This window comes from Phocoena sinus, chromosome 3 (genome assembly GCF_008692025.1).
Source record: "Phocoena sinus isolate mPhoSin1 chromosome 3, mPhoSin1.pri, whole genome shotgun sequence".
NCBI lineage: Eukaryota > Metazoa > Chordata > Mammalia > Artiodactyla > Phocoenidae > Phocoena > Phocoena sinus.
This window is the reverse complement of record NC_045765.1, coordinates 1,723,070-1,741,930: the sequence shown is the minus strand read 5'-3', so window position 1 is coordinate 1,741,930 and position 18,861 is coordinate 1,723,070. Positions and strand designations below refer to the sequence as shown.

General features: G+C 57.7%; 1 protein-coding gene across 4 annotated transcripts; it reads right to left on the bottom strand.

Annotated features, from left to right (window-relative positions):
- Positions 1-313: 313 nt before the first annotated feature.
- MOB3A (MOB kinase activator 3A) lies at positions 314-18,690 on the bottom strand. 4 transcript variants are annotated; one of them, XM_032625481.1, is made up of 5 exons: positions 18,524-18,690; positions 17,869-17,928; positions 7,509-8,032; positions 2,914-3,116; positions 314-1,646 (listed from the first exon to the last, which is right to left on the bottom strand). In XM_032625481.1, exons 3-5 carry the CDS (start codon positions 7,927-7,929, stop codon positions 1,617-1,619), a joined length of 654 nt encoding a protein of 217 aa, XP_032481372.1. In that variant the 5' UTR covers positions 7,930-8,032; positions 17,869-17,928; positions 18,524-18,690; the 3' UTR covers positions 314-1,616. The 4 variants fall into 4 exon arrangements, with proteins under 4 accessions (XP_032481372.1, XP_032481371.1, XP_032481374.1 ...); XM_032625480.1 differs by lacking the exon at positions 17,869-17,928 and having other exon boundaries at positions 18,524-18,689; XM_032625483.1 differs by lacking the exons at positions 17,869-17,928; positions 18,524-18,690 and adding an exon at positions 17,355-17,550.
- Positions 18,691-18,861: the final 171 nt, after the last annotated feature.

The window sequence follows — 18,861 nt, the reverse complement described above, 5'->3', positions numbered from 1 at the left end:
GAGAGGGAGTGGGCGCCGGCTCAACCTGCTTTCCAGACTCTGGTCCTCATCAGCCCCGCCCTGTACCCTGTGAAATTCTAATCCCACTGATATTCTGTGCATCTGTTTAGCTACTTGGGACACTCTGCCCGCTCCCACCTCGTGTCCTCTTCGTCCCACAGGGGCTCTCAGTGGCACATCCGTGCAGTCATTTCTTTCTGTTAAGAACAAGCAGGACATCAACTGTTGTGACATCTAAGATTTCTTTGCCACTTGGGGATGTGTCCCAATGCCAGGCCCTCCCACCAGGAAGACAGAAATGACAACCAGCAGGTGCAGGTAAGGAGACACGTGATTTATTCTGATGGTCCTGTGGGAACACCCATGGGCACGGGAGGGTGGGCAGGGGAGCACCCCCCCTCCAGCCCCGCCACCTTTCCAACCTGGCTGGTGACCTGAGTGGCACAGTGGTTACGGCGTTTGGTGGTGGTTCTGCATTTAAGAGGAGCTACACGCGACCGGGCGGTTTCCTGCAGTCTTTCCAGGACTCCGGGAGTGGGACCCCAGCAACTTCTGGAAGGGCCGAGGCCCAGGTCATGTTAATTGCACTTGTTGGGTGTTGGTGTCGGGTGGTGGCCCTGTCTCCCCGCGAGCATCCCAGACAGCCAGAGGTACTCAGAGCTGGTGTGGTCCAGGTGGGCAGGACCGCCACGGCGAAAGGCCACGGAGGATGCTGTGCGCGGGTGGGGCGTGAGCGGGCGGGGCCCCAAAGCTTCTGCGGGGAGACGGTGCTGGGATTTGGTCCCGGAGCCACGGAGGGCCACGCTGACAAAGGGTTTCGATATGAAGCTGGCAGGCGTGTGAAGCAAGGCTAAGTCCGGCTAAACATTCGGCAAAACTCAAAGGTCCCAAACCAGGGAGAGGCGTTCCCTGGCAGAATCGTACTGCTATTCACGACGGAAAGGGGACATTTTTCTAGAGGGGAGGGGGATCACTCCTTGTAGGTAAAAAACTTTTTTATTCCGGTAACATCTCATAGTGGTCGTAAATGCAACTAGACGAATTCAATCTTTTATGCGACATGAAGCGGCCCCAGGACACCTGGGATGTGGGCGTGGGCTCGGGAAGCTGGCACAGGAGCCTAAGGGTCCCGGAGGAACAGCGGGACGGAAGTGGCTTGGGGGGAGGACGCCGGGAGGATGCAAGCCGAGCGCTCGTACCACTCGGAACCAGGCCTGGGCCGCAGCGGGGGGCACTGCGGGGTCTCAGCCTCGCTGATGGGGGCCTGACCACCCACGGCCGAGCAGGCGGGCTGGTGCAGGAGACGGACCCGAGTAGGGCCAGCCTCCAGGCAGGTGCAAGCGGTCTGCAAATGAAGTGGGTTTTCCCGGTTGCTCACAACACGTGGAATCACAGAGTTCAAGTTCTATCTATCTCCCCCATGCTGGCCGAGGAGACTGGGGCTCAGGGAGGCTCAGACCCACGGGTGCTGCCACCTTGGGATCGGAGAGAGGACGCAGCCCAGACAGCACAGAATTTGCTGGGCTAGAAAATACCGGTCCCTGTTCTGGAGACGTGGCCCTCCAGTAGGACTGTTCCCCGGGCGCGGACTCGGTGACTACGGGGTCAAGGGGCTCTCAGTGGCACATCCGTGCGGTCATTTCTTTCTGTTAAGAACAAGCAGGACATCAGCAAATCACACAGGAAATCGGGGGACGCAGTCTCATGGGAGCCCTCAGGCCTCACTTAAAGCAAATCTTACGAAATACAGAGCAGACGGCAGCGCGCCTCGGGCTGGGGCGCAGACTCTTTCTGTGAAGGGTCCCACAGTCCCTGTGTCCAGAAAGAGCTAACTCTAAGCATCAGTGTGGGACAAATGACCATGCGATTAGGGCACTGAGTTAACCAAACAAAAGTGAGCTGATCACAAAACTGCACACAATGATTTTCAGTATTTGGTGAGATTCACATAAAAGGAACTGTGGGAAAGAGGCATTCACCTCCACAAGGGTGCACAACCCCACCTCTAGTTCCAGAACGTTCCACTACCCCCGAGGAATACCCCAACCCCACTAGGCATGCACACTGTAACTTCAACTCCGGAAAAATGCTTACTGATAGGCAGGGCCTGCGAGGGAGTACACAGAAGTGAGGACGGTCTCTGAAGCTGCTTTCAGAGAGTTTTAAAAGTTGTAAAAGAATAGGGGCTGGGGCTTCCCTGGTGGCGCAGTGGTTAAGGGGACACGGGTTTGAGCCCTGGGCTGGGAAGACCTCACAGGCCGCGGAGCAACTAAGCCTGTGCGCCACAACTACTGAGCCCGCATGTTGTAACTACTGAAGCCCGCACGCCCGGAGCCCATGCTCCGCAACAAGAGAAGCCACCGCAATGAGAAGCCTGTGCACCGCAACGAAGAGTAGCCCCCGCTCGCTGCAACTAGAGAAAGCCCACACACGGCAACAAAGACCCAACACAGCCAAAAATAAACAAATAAATAAAATAAATTTTTTTAAAAAAGAAATAAATAAAGCGGGTTAGTGGTTGCAGGGGCTGGGGAGGAGGATGGGGGTGACTGCTGATGGGGGCGGGGCTTCTTTTGGGGTGATGGAAGGAAGGTTCTGGAACTGGATAGAGGTGATGGTTGCCCAACCCTGTGAATGTGCTAAACACCACTGAATTGTTGACTTCACGATAGCTAATTTTACGTTATGCAAATTTTACCTCAATTAAAACCAAAAAAATCCTTGTTCTCCGCCGGCAGGGGACAGGGGTGGGTGGAGGAGGTGTAGGTGGGGACAGTCACCAGAGGCCCATCTGTTTCTCCCACCGGGAAGCAGGGGCAGCTGCAGGCAGTGACCCGCCCGCCCGCGCCCCGATGGGCATGCAGCCCCAGGACAGGGGGCACTCGCCTCCCCACGATGCCCCGACGCGCTCACCAGTGGCTCCAGCTCCTTGGTGTCGATGAGGCCAAACTCCGTGACGAAGTAGTAGAAGTGCTTATAGCAGGTGTTGACGTGCGCCTCTGAGCCCAGCTGCGCGATGCGGTCGAAGTGGTGGATGTAGACGTGCACGAACACGCGGAAGAGCCGCGACAGGATCTTCTTCACCACCTGCAGGAAGTTCTTGGGGAACGGCGTGCCTGCAGAGGCGGCAGGGGCAGCTCAGCTAGGATGCGTCCCCAGCTGCAGGCGCGAACCCCTCTCTGCGGGACCCCGGGCCTGGGAAGCCCACTTCTTGGCTCCCTAACAGTGCCTGGGGGCGGGGTGCCGGCAGATAAGAGTGCCAGGACTGCAGCCCCCGCGGCCCAGCACCTGCTGGACGTGTCCTGTCCCGCCCCACCCCGGTCTGGCCAGATGTGGACACGCCATCCCACTTCCGGTGGCTCACAGGTTTCTGTCTCCAGTTATGTTTATTTTTTGGAATAGAACTGGAGAACCCATAAAAACCTATGTTTTGGCCTTTGACATTTTCCACTTAATACACTTCTCTCTCTCCAGTGTATGTTTCATGACATCACTTAAATTTGAATGTACATATCCTAACTTAATTGCATGCATACACTGTGTTGCACTTTCTTGTCCAACTACTGAATTGAATACGTTTTATTTCTATTTTTTAAGTGTATTTATTATTTATTTATTTTGGCCACTCGGGGTCTTTGCTGTGGCGCGCTGGCTGTAGAGCACCTGGGCTCAGTAGTCGCAGCGCATGGGCTTAGCTGCGGCACGTGGGATCTTAGTTCCCTGGCCAGGGATCGAACCCGGGTCCCCTGCACCGGGAGTGTGGTGTCTCAGCCACTCTGCCACCAGGAGGCCCCTCGGTTTTCTAAATTGCGGTGACACACACGTACTGTGGGACTAGCGGACTCAGCCCTCCTGCGGTGTCAGTCTGTGCCCCCCACGTGCTCGCCCGCTCCCACCTCGTGTCCTCTTCGTCCCACAGGGCAGATGCCACGCATTCGCTCCACCTGACCGGCACTACCAGGGGGCTTTCCAGGACCAGGGTGGACCGGCCCCAGTTCTTCAAGAGAGGGGCTCCAGAGCTGGCAGCCCAGGGGGAGGAGCACAAAGGTGTCACCAAGCGCGAGGAAAGCCATGGTGCACAAGGCACAAGCTTCCGGAAGACCGAGCGGTCAGCTGCTGGACGGTGCTGTGCTTCACAGCCCTATGGTCGGCGAGCAAAGGCCCCAAAGACGTGCAGGCAAGTGCGGGAGATCCGTGCGCAGGGCGGCGACACGGGATGGCGTCTGCAGTGAGATGGGGAACAGCCCGGCCCAAGTGGGAGGTGGAAGACGAGCCCACGCGGCGGCTCACACCAGGGAAAGGTCCCGGGACTGTGGAGGCACGAGGCAAACGGGAAAGACGCCCCCACGAACGTGCGCCTTTCCAGCTCCCGTCCTGCTCCCTCCTGCGTGTCCTGGTGGGTGTGACAGCTGATGGGACTGGTATTCCATCGGCCGGAAGCGCCTGTGAACGTCTGTTACAGGTGGACAGGGCCCAGCGGCTCCAGGGATCTACCTCTGCGGAAGGTTCGTTCAGCATCAATGAGCCCTCTGGGTTTTCTCCCTCCATCCAACCGGAGAAAAAAGGCTAAAACAAAAGGCATGCTCCACTCTCGAGAGACGACCACGTTCACGGGGCATCTCAGGAGCACACGCCGTCTTGAAGGCCTGTGAAAGCCACTTGGTGGGACAGTGGTCTCCAGGGCATGGGGATCCCCATAGGGGAAGTCCCCCTAACAGTGTCAGGAAGTCAGAGGGAGCGCAGAGCCCATGGCAGGCAGAGGAAGGTGAGCACAGGGTGTGGCTGGCACCAGCCACACGGGGTCCTGGGCCCAACGAGGCTAAGGCCCTGCCCTGCCCCCTCTCCTGGGAGAGGGATGCCAGGAGTCACCGAGGTCACCCTGGGCCATCCTGGGTGGAGGGGGAGAGGCAGCCCCGTAGGAGAAAGGCCTAGAAACAGAAGATTCTGGGACTGCATTGCCCACACCTGCCACGATGCCCTCACACGGGGGTCACAAATCCAGCCCACCTCCCACTCCTGTAAATAAAGTTTTATTGGAACGCAGGCCCACTCCTTATGCACCCTTGTCTGTTTATAGATCGTCCATGACAGCTTTCAGACTACACAGCAGATCCGCGTAGCTGAGACAGACCATCTAGAGGCAAAAACCGGAAAGATCTACTGTCTGACCCTTTACGGGAAAAGTCTGTGAAAGAACGTTTCTTTTACGGGAAAGAACCTGGGTCTAAGCTCAAGAGTGTGGGCAGGTGGCTTTGGGGCCTAAGTGGATGCTCAGGTGTGACTAGAACCAGCACAGAAGGTAGGATGAACTCTGGACCCGCCCTTTCTTTGCCCGCCCACAAATTTCACCCTGAGGAGCGAGGCAGGCTCTGCACAGCACCACAGACCCGCAAAAAGAAGCATTCCAATCTGTGTGCCTGGCTGGGGGTCGAGCCTAGGTGAGGGGCAAAGCTGGCCCCGGGGTCCGTGGACAGGGCTGGAAGGTGTGGCCTGGGCCAGGTGGCCCGAGGAAGGCGCCAGCAGCCACAGAACCCACTGTGGGCGTGTGGCAGAGGTCTCTGACCCCTGCTGGGCAGCTGAGTGATGTCTGCCAAGGTCATTTCTCTCGCCCTTCTCGTGCTTTCCTCTTTGGTAGGATTACTAGAATTTGCTTCCATGGGCGAGGCACTGACTAGAGGCCCTCAGGGTCTGAGTTCTAGGATGTGGACCACTCAGGATCTGGGGAGGCTTCAGGGGGTCCCAGCAAGGCAGGGACTCAGGATGACACGGAGCATGTGTAGACGTGGACCCAGCAACCTGATGGGGGGCTGCCCAGGAATCTCTATTCTGGGCAAGTGATGATTCCGGGATGGCCTTTTCCCAGATGACTCCCTGAAAACCCCACCAGGGTCAGCCTGGTTCAGTGTACCGACGGCGGGTGAGAAACTTAATGAGGCACAGAGCACGCCAGCGGCCAAGAGCTGGGCCTGAGGCCTGCGCACTGGCCAGTGGTTTGCCAGGAAGCCATGTCGCACTGGTGAATGTGAGAACGACATCTACCATCGCCCGGGGCTGCCAGGACAAGTTACCACCTGCTCAGTGGCTCAGAACAACTCATACGCGTTCTCCCACAGCTCCTGAGGCCAGAGTCCACATGGTGCCCTGGGCCGAGGTGCAGGTGTGGGCGGGGATGGGTCCTCCGGGGGCTCCAGGGAGAACCCGTTCCTGCCTTATCTGGGCTCACTATCCCTTCCTCCTCCTGTTGCTTCACTGTCTTCTGCTCTCCTGGGTGTCTAGTCTCCCTCCATCTCCCTCTTGTTAGGACCCTTGTGATGACATTTAGGGCTCACCCAGATAATGCAGAATAATCTCTCCATCTCAAGATCCTTAACTTGAAGCAAAATGTAGCCCCTCCACACACGGGGGCATCACTCAGCCACGCAAAGGAGGGAAGCCCCAACACTCGCTACCACGTGGACGGACCCTGAGAACACGATGCTCAGTGAGAGAAGCCAGACACAGAAGGACACAAAGTGGGGTGATCCCACTGATGGGAAACGTCCAAAACAGGCAAATCCAGAGACAGAGTGGATTCCTGGTTGTCAGGGGCTGGGGAGGGGGTGGGGAGTGACTGCTGACGGGGACGGGCTTCTTTTAGAGTGATGGGTTTATTATTTTTTTTTATTACTATTATTTTTAAAATTTTTGGCCACACTATGCAACATGTGGGAGCTTACTTCCCCGACCAGGGATTGAGCCCGCACCCCCTGCATTACAAGGTGGAGTCTTAACCACTGGACCACCAGGGAAGTCCCAGGGTGATGGGTTTAGATAGAGCTGATAGCTTCACGAAGCTGTAACTGTCCTAAAATGACACCAAACTGTGCACTTTAAGTGGGTGGGTTTTACGGGGTGTGGATTCCATCCTGATAAAGCTGTTATGAAAAGAACATGAGAGGGCTTCCCTGGTGGCACGGTGGTTGGGAGTCCGCCTGCTGATGCAGGGGACGCGGGTTCGTGCCCCGGTCCGGGAAGATCCCACATGCCGCGGAGCGGTTGGGCCCATGAGCCATGGCCGTTGGGCCTGCGCGTCCGGAGCCTGTGCTCCGCAGCGGGAGAGGCCACAGCAGTGAGAGGCCCGCGTACCGCAAAAAAAAAAAAAAGAACATGAGAACTTCCCTCGTGGCGCAGCGGTTAAGAATCCGCCTGCCAATGCAGGGGACACGGGTTCGAGCCCTGGTCCAGGAAGATCCCACATGCTGCGGAGCAGCTAAGCCCGTGCGCCAAAACTACTGAGCCTGCACTCTAGAGCCCGCGAGTCACAACTACTAAGCCCACATGCCTAGAGCCCGTGCTCCAGAAGAGAAGCCACCGCAATGAGAAACCCGCGCACCACAACGAAGAGTAGCCCCGGCTCGCCACAACTAGAGGGAGCCTGCGCGCAGCAACAAATACCCAATGCAACCAAAAATAAATAAAGAAAAATAAAATTAAAAAAAAAAAAAGAACATAAAAGTGCAGAGACTCACCGACGTTGGTGGGGAAGACGTCCTCATTGTTGATCTGCACCTCGATCCAGTCCATGAGCAGGTCCATGTACCGGGGGGCCGACAGTGCCGTGGGCCGCCGGAACCTGTGCTCGTCCTGCCAGCGGTACTCATACTTGGGGCCGCCTGACATGATGGGGCAGGAGCGCTCGGTGCAGCCGTCACTGATGGTGCCATAGATGAGGTTGACGCGGTTGAAGAAGTCGACCACGTGCACGGCCACCCAGTCGTTGAGCTCCTCGCCGGCGGGCAGCTGCACGGCCAGCTTCAGGTCTAGCCCCGCATTCAGCGAAGCCTGCGCCTTCTTGTGCAGCTCGAAACGCTGGGTGCCCGGCTCGAACTTGCGCTTGGGCCGGAAGGTCTTGTCCTTGTTGAAGACCTGCTTCAGGAAGGGGTTGGACATCTCCGCTGCGCGCTCAGGACGCCCCCCGCGAGGCCTCCACGGGGAGGGCCGGGCGGGACGCTCACGATGCGAAGGTCACCGGGCCCCTGGGTCTCCCCCAGACCTGGAACACACAAAGAGGAAGCACTGTCACCCTTCTCAGAACCCTGTTCTGGAAGCCCCGGTGGGCAGACTGGGGACACTCCCGGGACTTCTGGTTTTGAGTTTCACCAAAAGGGCGCACAGCACTGCCCCAGGCACATCCCCCTGCCTCAGAGCAGAAGACACTGAGTCGGGCCCTGCATCATCCTCTCCGCGCCTGGAGGCTTCCAGTAAAGCGGAGAGAGCTGCTAGCTCCCACACGCTGGCTGAGGGCGGCCCCCACAGGCGAGGTGGTCTCTTCATCTCCACGAAGAGACATCCACAGCCCTGGGACTGGCGAATGGACCTTATCTGGAAGAAGAGACTTTGCAGTCTTCGCAGATGTGACTGGGTTAAGGATCTTGGGATGCCCTCTTCCCGGATTATCCCCATGGGCCCTAAATCCAATGATGAGTGTCCCTATAAGAGAAGACAGACACCCAGGGAAAGACCACGTGATAACGGATGCAGAGATGGGGTGATGTGTCTACAGGCTAGGGGACACCAAGGACTGCCAGCACCATTAGAGTCAGGAGAGAGGCCTGGGACATATGCCCCCTCAGAGTCCCAGGGCGAACCGGCCCTGCCCACACAGATCTGGGGCTTCTGGCCTCCGGGACTGGGAGGGGGTACATTCCTGCTGCCTCTCTGATCTTCCCTGTGTCTCGTGTCCCAATCTCGTCACTGGATTAGGGGCCGCCGTGACCCATCGTGACCTTATCTCTCCACTGCGACATCTGCACAGACTCCATTTCCAAGGGGTGGATATGAATCTGGGGGGACACTATCCACCCCAGTGCACCAAGTAAAGATGCCTCTACGAGCTGTCTGGACTCATGACTGACGCCGCCCGTTTTGGGGGATGAGGCCCCGATATAGGGGCTGCAGCTGCCATGGCCCTGCCGTGATGCCCGGTCCCCCTCCGGCTCCTCCCGAGTCTTTGCTCTGCACCGTCTCCTCCGTTACAAACCCCACCTCGGAGGGCAGGAAAGGATGAAATCGAGCACAAGGAGCTCAGGTCGGGCTCACGCTCGGGACTGGTCACGGCGCCATCCCCGTCCCCATTGCTGCTACGATGACAGCACTGGCCCGCCGCCCCTGGCTCTCCATCTCCGGCCCAGGAGATGCGCTTTCCCGGGAGTGTGGATGTGGCCGGCACGGGGGTGTCCCGGGCGCTCACCCAGGAGCAGCCACAGAAGGGGAAGTCGGCCTAGAGGGGAAGCGGAAGCAGAGCCTCTGCAACGCCCAGGCCGGGCTGCACCGCATGCACCCGTGCACCCCCGTATGACGAATGACCACTTATCTGTAACGTTTTAATAAATCCCTCGGCAGTTGGTTTCTGGGCCCTGGGACCAGCAGCCTTGTCAGGTGGCCCGCCCTCCAGACTAGCACACTGTGTGGCAAACTGCCAGAAACTGAGGGGCTTTGAACAGCCCTCCTTCATTATCAGAAAGTTCTGGACGTCCCATATCTGAGCCGGGCCTCATGTGTCCTTGAGTAGGGACCTGTCACCCCCCAGGCCCAGGGCGGCCCTGCACAGAGGACGTCAACGCCACCAGGACGGCCTCAGTGACAGAGAAGCCGTTCCAGGTGGGCAGGCCCGAGGCCGGCAGGTCTGGTCACCCCGACCTTGGAGGACCCGTGTCCGCGGGTCCAGGCAGAGCAACCGGGATGGGTAGGATCTCAGCAGACAGTAAGAGCTGAGGCACGACCCATCACATCCTATAGGCCAGCGTCTCCTGCAGGCTCAGCCCTTCCACAGCTCGGAGGTCTGGAAACCCCCCGCAGGCCCAGGGCTCCTGGCCTGGCCTTCAGCAGCTGCCTCTAGAATGTGAGCCTCTGGGTTAATTCTGGAGGCTGGAGAGATGATGTCTAGGGCTCAAACCAGCCTTCTAGCCAGGGCAGTCCTGCCCCCAGGGCAGCAGAGCCAGGAGGATGGAGACTCTAAGTTATGAGCATTTACCAAGAAAAACTTTGCTCTGGCCTAAAGGGAGATGGTGCTCGAGCTGAGCCTTGAGAGCAGATCCTTCTGGAGCCCAAGGGTGGGGAGGGTGGGGCCCGATGGAAGGGGGCGGAGGAGACCCCAGCGTCTCTCCCCTCAGGGCGGGAGTGACCCTGACCCTACCTCCTCCTGTGTCCTCAGCGTGTCCACAGGGCCTGCTCACAGAGGGCTCAAAAAGAATCCAATGTGAAAGCATGGAGGAGGCCTCCCTGCCCTGGTTAGAGGAGAGGGCGTGGTCAACAGGATAAGGGCCCCAGAGACACCCCCCGTCCTGGTCCTGGACCCCGAGAACATGTCACCTCAAACGGCAGAGGGAACTTTGCAGACAGAATTAAGTTGAGGCCCCTGAGACAGGGATGACCCTGGATTCCCTGGGGGGTCCAGTGTCATCACAGGGTCCTTATAAGAGGGAGGCGGGAGGGTCAGACGCAGAGAGAGACAGGAGATGCTGCGCTGCTGGCCGTGAGGATGCAGGAGGGGCCACGAGCCAGGGATGTGGCGCCTCTGGAAGCTGGAAAAGGCGGAACCGATGCTGCCCTGGAGGCTCCGGAAGGACCAGCCCTGCCCACGCCTGGATTTAGCCCCGTGAGGTCCGAGTCAGACTCCTGACCTCCAGAACCGTGAGATAATAAACCTGTGTGGTTTTGGGCTACAAAGTCTGTGGTGACTTATTACAGCAGTCTTAGGAAACTCAGACAGAGGCTACGCAGATAATCCTAACGAGCGCTGGGCAAAATAACTTGTAGTTGATGTAACTGGATCTGGTTACACGTGGGCCTGGGATCTTCTGTTCTCCCCGCTGGCAGGCAAAGCCTGCTCACGCTTCTGGACCCCGCTGGACACTACGGGTGTGGGAAGGTCAACTCAAGGCAGCATGAACTGTGCAAAACACAGGAGCTGAGCATCCGGGGATGGAGCCAGATGGACGGAAGGAGCTCCAGTGAAGAGCGGAGGGACCCACCTCCCCCCACGAGGACGGCCATAATCAAAAAGGACAATCAACAGGGCTGTTGAGGACGTGGACCAGTCGGAACCCTCCTGCACTGCTGGTGGGAACGTAAAATGGGGCCACCGCTGTTGAAAACAGCCTGGCAGTTACCAAAACACGGTTAAACCTCACCCAGCGATTCTCTCCTAGGCGCCCAGCCAAGAGAAGTGACAACACATGTCCACACAAAAACCTGTGCACGTGCCCAGCAGCATGATCCACAACAGCCAAAAGGCAGAGACACCCAAATGCCCAGCAACGGGTGCACTGATCCACACATGGGAGCATCACTCAGCCCTGAAAAGGGGTGAAAGCCCTGGCACTCGCTACCACGTGGATGGACCCTGAGGACACGCTGCTCAGTGAGAGAAGCCAGACACAGAAGGACCCACTGTGTGTGATTCCACTGACGGGAAACGTCCAGAACAGGCCAATCCACAGACACAGAGAGTGGGTTCCTGGTTGTCAGGGGTTGGGGCAGGGGATGGGGAGTGACTGCTGTTGACGATGGGGCTTCTTCTGAGGTGATGGAATGTTCTGGAACTAGACACAGATGGTGGCTGCAAACGTTGTGAATGTACTGAAAACGCTGGAATGTACACGGGAAACAGGCGGAAAGTCCGGCATGTGAATGACAGTCAGTGAAGCTGCCATTTTGAAAGCAGGGCGCGGGGGACAAGCAGAGCAAGTGCGGGCTGAGCCGCTACCCCAGGCACCATAAAGAACAGAAGCAGTTTCCCTCTCAGCTCAAATTGAGGTCAGCACTACCTGTAAAATCTGTTTACCGTGAAAGGTAACAACACAAGCACGGAAAACTGCATGGGATAAAAGGTGCAGTCACTGATGCGCCACGGAGTGAACACTCGCTGTGTAAGGGCCCCCCTGGCAACGCAGCTGGAGGCCACCTGTGCTCTGGAGCAAGAAGGCCCCGTGCCTCGTCCACAGACCAGAAGAAGTGCCTTCGCTTCCTTCCCCAAAGCCATCATCACTTCCTGCCACCTTGGTTAACACCCAGTGAGGCGTTCACAGTAACCCTCAGAACAAAACAGAACCCCCACTTTACGTGGGAAGACTGAGGCCCAGACCTAGCACTGCTGACATTAGGGCCGTCCCAGGTGCTGTGGGGGGTGGAGCAGCATCCCTGCCCCCATCCCCTCGATGCCAGGAGCTCCCCCCGGTCCCGAAGACCACAGATGTCCCCAGACATGGCCCAGTGTCCCCTGGGGGCAGGACCACCCTAGGTGAGAACCACCGGCTTAGAAGATGGTGACTCAGTACCACTAGTTAATGATTAGCAAATCAGTGCTAAGCCACGCAGCTGACAGCAGGAGTAGTCGACTCCGCACCCTGGACCGTGGCTCCTTCTGCCCGCCACCGCCTCCACAGCCCCCCCACTCTGCTATTCGAGCTTCTGCCCCTCTCATCCCAAACCCAGGGCCAAGTGCCCTCTGGGCCGGGGCTGCTCCCGCACCAGGTGCCTCCACAATGCCTGCAGGCCGGCTGGGTACTTCCGGCTCCGACTCTCCCTGGTTTTGGGGGTGCGGGCAGGGATGCTGCAGGAAGGTGGTGCCTCCGAGAAGGGAATGCAGCTGAGTACAGGGTGCAGCCACAAACGCCCCACCTGCCCGCTTCTCTCCCGACATGGAGGACCTCAGACCCCACAGGAGGCACTGATTAAAAGAGGCCACCTGCCCCGACCCTCTGTTGCAGAGACTGACCGTGTCCCCTGCGCCGGGCAGCCAGGACTCCTCTACGCGAGGGCATGGGTGCTGGATGCGTCCCGTAGGGACCCTGCGGCCCCACCTGTGACTGCAAACTTCCCAGGGCGCCGTGAACCTGCCCAGGTGATTAATCTGCAAACCAGCCACTCTCAGGCCACTCGGCTGCAGGTCAAAGGACAGTGACCCTGTGTGGACCCACTAGCGACTCAAGCCGTCCTGCCCCGTGCCCACCACCTGCCAGCGGCACGGACTGATTTCAGCCTCCAAACACCCTTCAGCCCAGGCTGAGCACAGCCCCACTTTGGTCACGAGGAGATGAGGCGGGGTGCTCCCCGTTGTCCAGCCGGGGGGTGGCAGGGCGGGGAGAGCTGGGCCAGACCAGCCACCGAGCCCTGGCAGCTGCTTCTGTGCACCCACCCGCCCAGGTTCCTTATCCACCCTGCAGCCAGCCTTCTAACCCTCACGGAAACCACAGCGTCAGGAAAAACGCAGCCCGCTAGTGTCCCGTTGCTGCCTTCTATTGATTCTGGGGCCTCTCTGCGGACAGGTTTGGGAGTCTAACTCCCCACGATGTTACCTGGCGACGCGTGACATGTCAGACAGGTGTGGCTGTGGGGTGGAGAGGAGGGCCTCAGGGAGGGGGCTGGGGCAACCCTGCGGCTCTATCCACAGCCCATCATGCCGTGGGCTGACCCATGCCAGGACAGTTCTGGAAGACAGGGCGGGGCAGCGGAAGGGGCTTGTAAGGTTCCTGCCTGCCCTTCTGTGTCCTCAGAAAGTGGGAGGGTTTTTTTCTAAGTGGAAGCAACGATTTTCTGAACAACTCCCTGGATGGGCAAAGGTCCCATCAAAAGCAAAGAGCTTTCTATCAGAAACACATGCTCCCGCGGCCGCTGGGTGGCCGGCCACCGGAAAGTGCCTTTTCCTTGAGAAGCGCTGCCGCAGGCCAGGGCGCCCAGGAGTTGGTGTCCACCACCGCCCCGCTGTCCCAGGTACCATCTCTGGGGCTACTTTGTTTTGGTCCTTCTCAGAACACCTCCAAGGACGGCGGGGCCGGGGGGAGCCAGGACAGGCTTCTCGGAATTCAGCGCTAAGGGCTCCCCTGGTTCTTCCTGCAGATGAGATGCGTGTGGCACTCAAACTCTGTGACAAAAGTTAAGATGACAAAGTTCCCCTCCCCGGCACACACGCACCCCCGTTTTCTTCTAAGAACAAAATGAAACAGTTCTTGTAAGCAACTGCCGCACCTTGGCCCGGCAGCCACTTCCTTCCGGTGCTTCCACATCCTGGCCGGCCACCGCCGCCATGGGGACAGGCCCCAAGCTCAGAAGTCCCGCATGTTTTCGGTTGACATGTAAGCCCTGGTCCCTGGCCTGGAAGGCTAAGTGTCTGGCTGGAAGATGCTCATGGCCCAGGATCTGTCCTGTTAAAGATGGCTGCGCTCCAGAGCTGTCTTCCATCAACTAAATGTTTACATTTAAATACTGCGACTGCAGCCTGGGTGGGGAGGCTGTCCGCCATCCTGCAGGACACACATGAAAGCCAGGTGCTTTAGGCATGTTCTGTATATTCCAGCCCTCCTGATAATCTTTTTTTTTTTTTTTTTTTTTACACAAAAGCCAATTGAGGGCTTCCCTGGTGGCGCAGTGGTTGAGAGTCCGCCTGCTAACGCAGGGGACACGGGTTCGTGCCCTGGTATGGGAAGATCCCACATGCCGCTGAGTGGCTGGGCCCGTGAGCCACGGCCGCTGAACCTGCGCATCCAGAGCGAGGCCCGCGTACCGCAAAAAAAAAAAAAAGAAAAGCCAATTGAGATATAATTCACACAGCTATAAACTCCACCCTTTAAAAGTATACAATTCAACGGCTTTTAGAAACATCATGGAGTATGCAACCACCACCACTATCTAATTCCAGAGCATTCTCATCACCCCACAACGAAACCCCATGCCCATCAGCAGTCGCTTCCTATCCCCCTTTATGGGCTAAATCACATTCCCCGGCCCCAGAAGACATACTGAAGTCTTAACCCCCCAAACCTGTGAAGGGACCCTGTTTGGAAATGGGGTCGTTGCATATGTAATTAACTTAAGATGAGGTCACACTGGAGGACGGTGGGCCCTAGGCCAATGACTGTTGTCCTTATAAAAAGAGGGAGATCTGGACACAGACACCGGGAAACAGCCATGTGATGGAAGCAGAGATCGGGTGATGCGTCTACAAGCCCTACAAGCCAAGGAATGACCAGGATGGCCGGCCGCACCAGAAGCTGGGAGAGAGGAACGAAGGTCCCTCCCTGGGGCCTCTGAGAGCCCTGAGCCCACAGCAGATAAGAGCTGGTCTGGGATCTAAACCTGGCTGTCCCCACGTCCACGGCCTTCACTCCACCCAGACGGAGAGGGGCTGTCGGGTGCACACAGCCCAGCGCCACGATTCTCCTCCGAACCTCCTTCCTCAGTCTCAGTTCCCCATGGGGGCAAACACGATTTTCTGTTCAACAGAATGGTGTCACGGGGGGGTGGGGGTGGGGACAGAAAGGAGAGAAACGCGGGGGGAGGTCGTGGGTGGTGTGTCTGTGTAGGAGCCACACCTCTTCCTTCTGAGGACCCGGTCTGAGGCTGCAAGAGCCGTCACCGCGTGTTTAACTGACCTGAGTCCTGAGTGTCAGAAAGGGTAACGGACAAGAAACCACGGCCCGATCTCCCGTCCACCGCGAGCTCCCCTTCGCTGGCTGCCCAAACTTCCTCTCAACATCAGGGTCCTCGGGATCTGGACTTGCCTGTGCGCTGACCCAGTCTGTGGGGAGGGTGTCCACCAAGGACCGCACTCTCTCCAGGCGCCGGCAAGAGCTCCTGCCACGCTCAGCTGCAGCCGTGGGTCTTGAATGAGGCGACCCGGCCCCCAGGGGCCACAGGGGACATCTGTGGTTGTCACGACTGGGGATGCTCCTGGCACCGAGTGGGTGGAGGTCAGGGAGGCTGCTCCACACCTCACGGCGCCCGGCACGGCCCCCCCAGAGAGTGACCCGGCCCCGGATGTCTTATTTGAGACTCAGGAGCTGCAGGAATGACCATCTCCTTCCCAGAACTCGGTTTCTGAAGTCAGATTCGCCTCTTTTGTTGCAGCAATCTGAACCTCGCAATTCCAGGAAATCAAGAGCGGGGCTCACCAGCTGGGGCATGTCCAAAAGTTCCCAGAGTAAAAACCCGAGTTCCAAGCCGGCTGCCTGGGGAATTTCTGTTCAACCTCCATTTCGAGAAGCCCTGGAGATGTGAGAGCAGCTCCCGGAATGATGGTTAATGGCTGACTTTTCCATGAACTCTGGCTGGCTTGGGAGTGTCATCACACATGAAACAGACTAGCTTAACCTTCTTAAGAATACGGATCATCTAGAGTCCTGGAGCTGAAAACAGCACTTCCAAGAACCCCCTCAGGGACTAAAATAACCACTTATGCTTTTGCTGAGAGACAGAGGTGATCTTAGAACTCAGCTTGTCACAGCTATTTGGGGCACCTGGTGTGCGAATGCCACGGTCCAGATTTTCAAGATAATAGAGTTACTCTTCTCCTTTAGGGAGGTCCAAATAAAAAGCAAATTATCAAGCCACGAAGAGAAACGAGGAACCGTAAACACCCACCACCAAGTGAACAAAGCCCGTGTGAGAAGACGACACTGCGATTCCAACTCTGTGACGCTGTGTAAAGGGCAGAGCAGAAAAGGACCAGTGGTTGTGGAAGGCAGTGGGGGTGGGGGCTAAGGGACAAATGAATGGGGGGCAAAGGGGGTTTTTAGGGAAGCAAAACTACTCCGTGTGATAAGATGATGGGTACATGTCAGTACACATTGTCCAAACCCAGAGAGCACACAACACCAAGAGTGAACCCAGGGGGCTTCCCTGGTGGTGCAGTGGTTAAGAATCCACCTGCCAATGAGGGGCACACGGGTTCGAGCCCTGGTCCTGGAAGATCCCACATGCCGCGGAGCAACTAAGCCTGTGCGCCACAACTACTGAGCCTGCACTCTAGAGCTTGTGAGCCACAACTACTGAGCCCGTGCACCACAACTACCGAAGCCTGCGCGCCTAGAGCCCGTGCTCCACAACGAGAAGCCACCGCAATGAGAAGCCCGCGCACCACAACAAAGAGTAGCCCCGGCTCACCACAACTAGAGAAAGCCCGTGTGTGGCAACAAAGACCCAACGCAGACAAAAATTAAAAAAAAAAAAAAAGAATAAATGCCATGGAACACATTGAAATATAATGTATACCAGTATGTAATTTTTAACCTTCTGGTAGCCACACTGAAAAATAAAAAATGAAAAAAGTGACTTAAACATTGATAATATATACTATTTAACCCAAGAGCACCAAAACATCACTTCAACACCTAACAAACATAGAAAATATTAAGGAAATAATTTGCACACACTCCCCGCCCCACCCTCGCCTTAACATACAGAGTCTCCGGAAACTGGTGCATATCTTACATGAATGGCGCATCTCATTTTGGACCAGCCTCGTTTCAGGTGCTCACTAGCCTGGCTGCTGCACTGGACAGCCCAGCTCCGGGGAGGTTTAAAAGGGGAAAACTCACCTGTCAGAGGACAGGAGCAATGGGATGGGTGCTGTCTGAGGTGGGCACTGGATTCGGACCCCAGGGAGGGGAGAGGCTCTGGATCAGAGAAGGTTGAGGTTTGAGGTGAACAAAGAAAGGGCGCCTCCGGAAGGGAGGGGAGAAACAGGGCGCCCCAGGGTGCAGGCAGGGGTGGGGCAGCCAGGACTTCCACTTGCTCCACTCCATAATCAGTACAACAGACACTGACAGGCTACCATGAACTTGGGGTGGGGGGAGGTGGGTGGACGGGTGCTCAGGGCTTTGGGAGGCTGCAGCGTCCTGTCCTGACACTGGCCAGGGCCAGGATTCTTGGCATCACTCCACGCTGAGTCTGTAAAATGGGCTAATAAAAGCCCCTGAACTTTACGTTGCGGGGAGGGAAGAACAAAGAAGCCGCCGGCGGGGGCCACGTGTAACAGAAGCAAGTCCAAAATCACAAAAGTGCGGACAGGCAGTGGGGGTGAAATATGAAAAGTGCTCGCGCATCACATACCAAAATTTATCCAAGTGTGTGCTGTGAATGTGTGCAGTTCACTGCATGTCAGTTGGGCCTCTATAAAAGGCAAAAAAAAAAAAAAAAAAAATGCAAGGAGCAGAAGGCACATATGAATAAAGACTGGAAGACTCTTACCCCACAATGAGCAGCGAGTGGCTCTCAGGGGGGGAGCGTCACTCGCAATTTATTTTCTGCTTTGTGACTCTCCGTCACAAAGAGAATCACCGCGATCACACACCCCCTTCCCTCCTCAGTGACATTTTGTAAAATACATGGGCCTTTAAAGCAAACGCAAGCCCTACAGCCAGTGCACAGACCGAGCGGTGGAGCCAGCCAGTGGGCAGTGCTGACACGCAAACACCTCCCACTGCTCAGGGGTTCTGGGGACCAAGAAGCCTGCTTTCAGAGGGCGGGGTCCCAGTGTGCTGGGAGCCGTAAAATCCTGTGGACTTTCCATCCACACCAGGAGGTGGGGTCCTGGTTACTGACACGGCCAGGGGGTGACCCCAAAGTGACACATGTAACCCCTAATTTCATCAAGGGCCGCCACCGTTCACCCCTCTGAGGGGCCCGGTCTCCCCGCCGCCCGCGGTCTCCTCTCCTGAGGGGCTCGGTCTCCCTAACGCCCGCGGTCGCCTCTCTGAGTACCCACCTGCCGCCTGCCGCCAGAAGAGTCGCGCCAAGCTCGTCGCTGAACCGCGTCCCCGGGCCGCTAGCCAGCGTAGCCTCGCCGCCAGGCCGGAGAAGCTCCGCGTACGACCACCCCGCCCCCCGGCCGGATATACTTCCGCTCCGGGCCGAGGCCTCCCCGGCTTCCGGGGAGGCCTGCGGGCGGAGCTTGCTCGTAGAGCGGGGCGGGGCCTTGAATAGAAGCCAGCCTGGAAGGAGGAGCTTGCGCCGGCCTACGGCGCATGCGTGGAGCGAGGTCGCAGGCGGGGCCCACAAAGAGGTGGAGCCTCCCCGGGAGCGGCGGCTCGTGGGCGGGGCCTG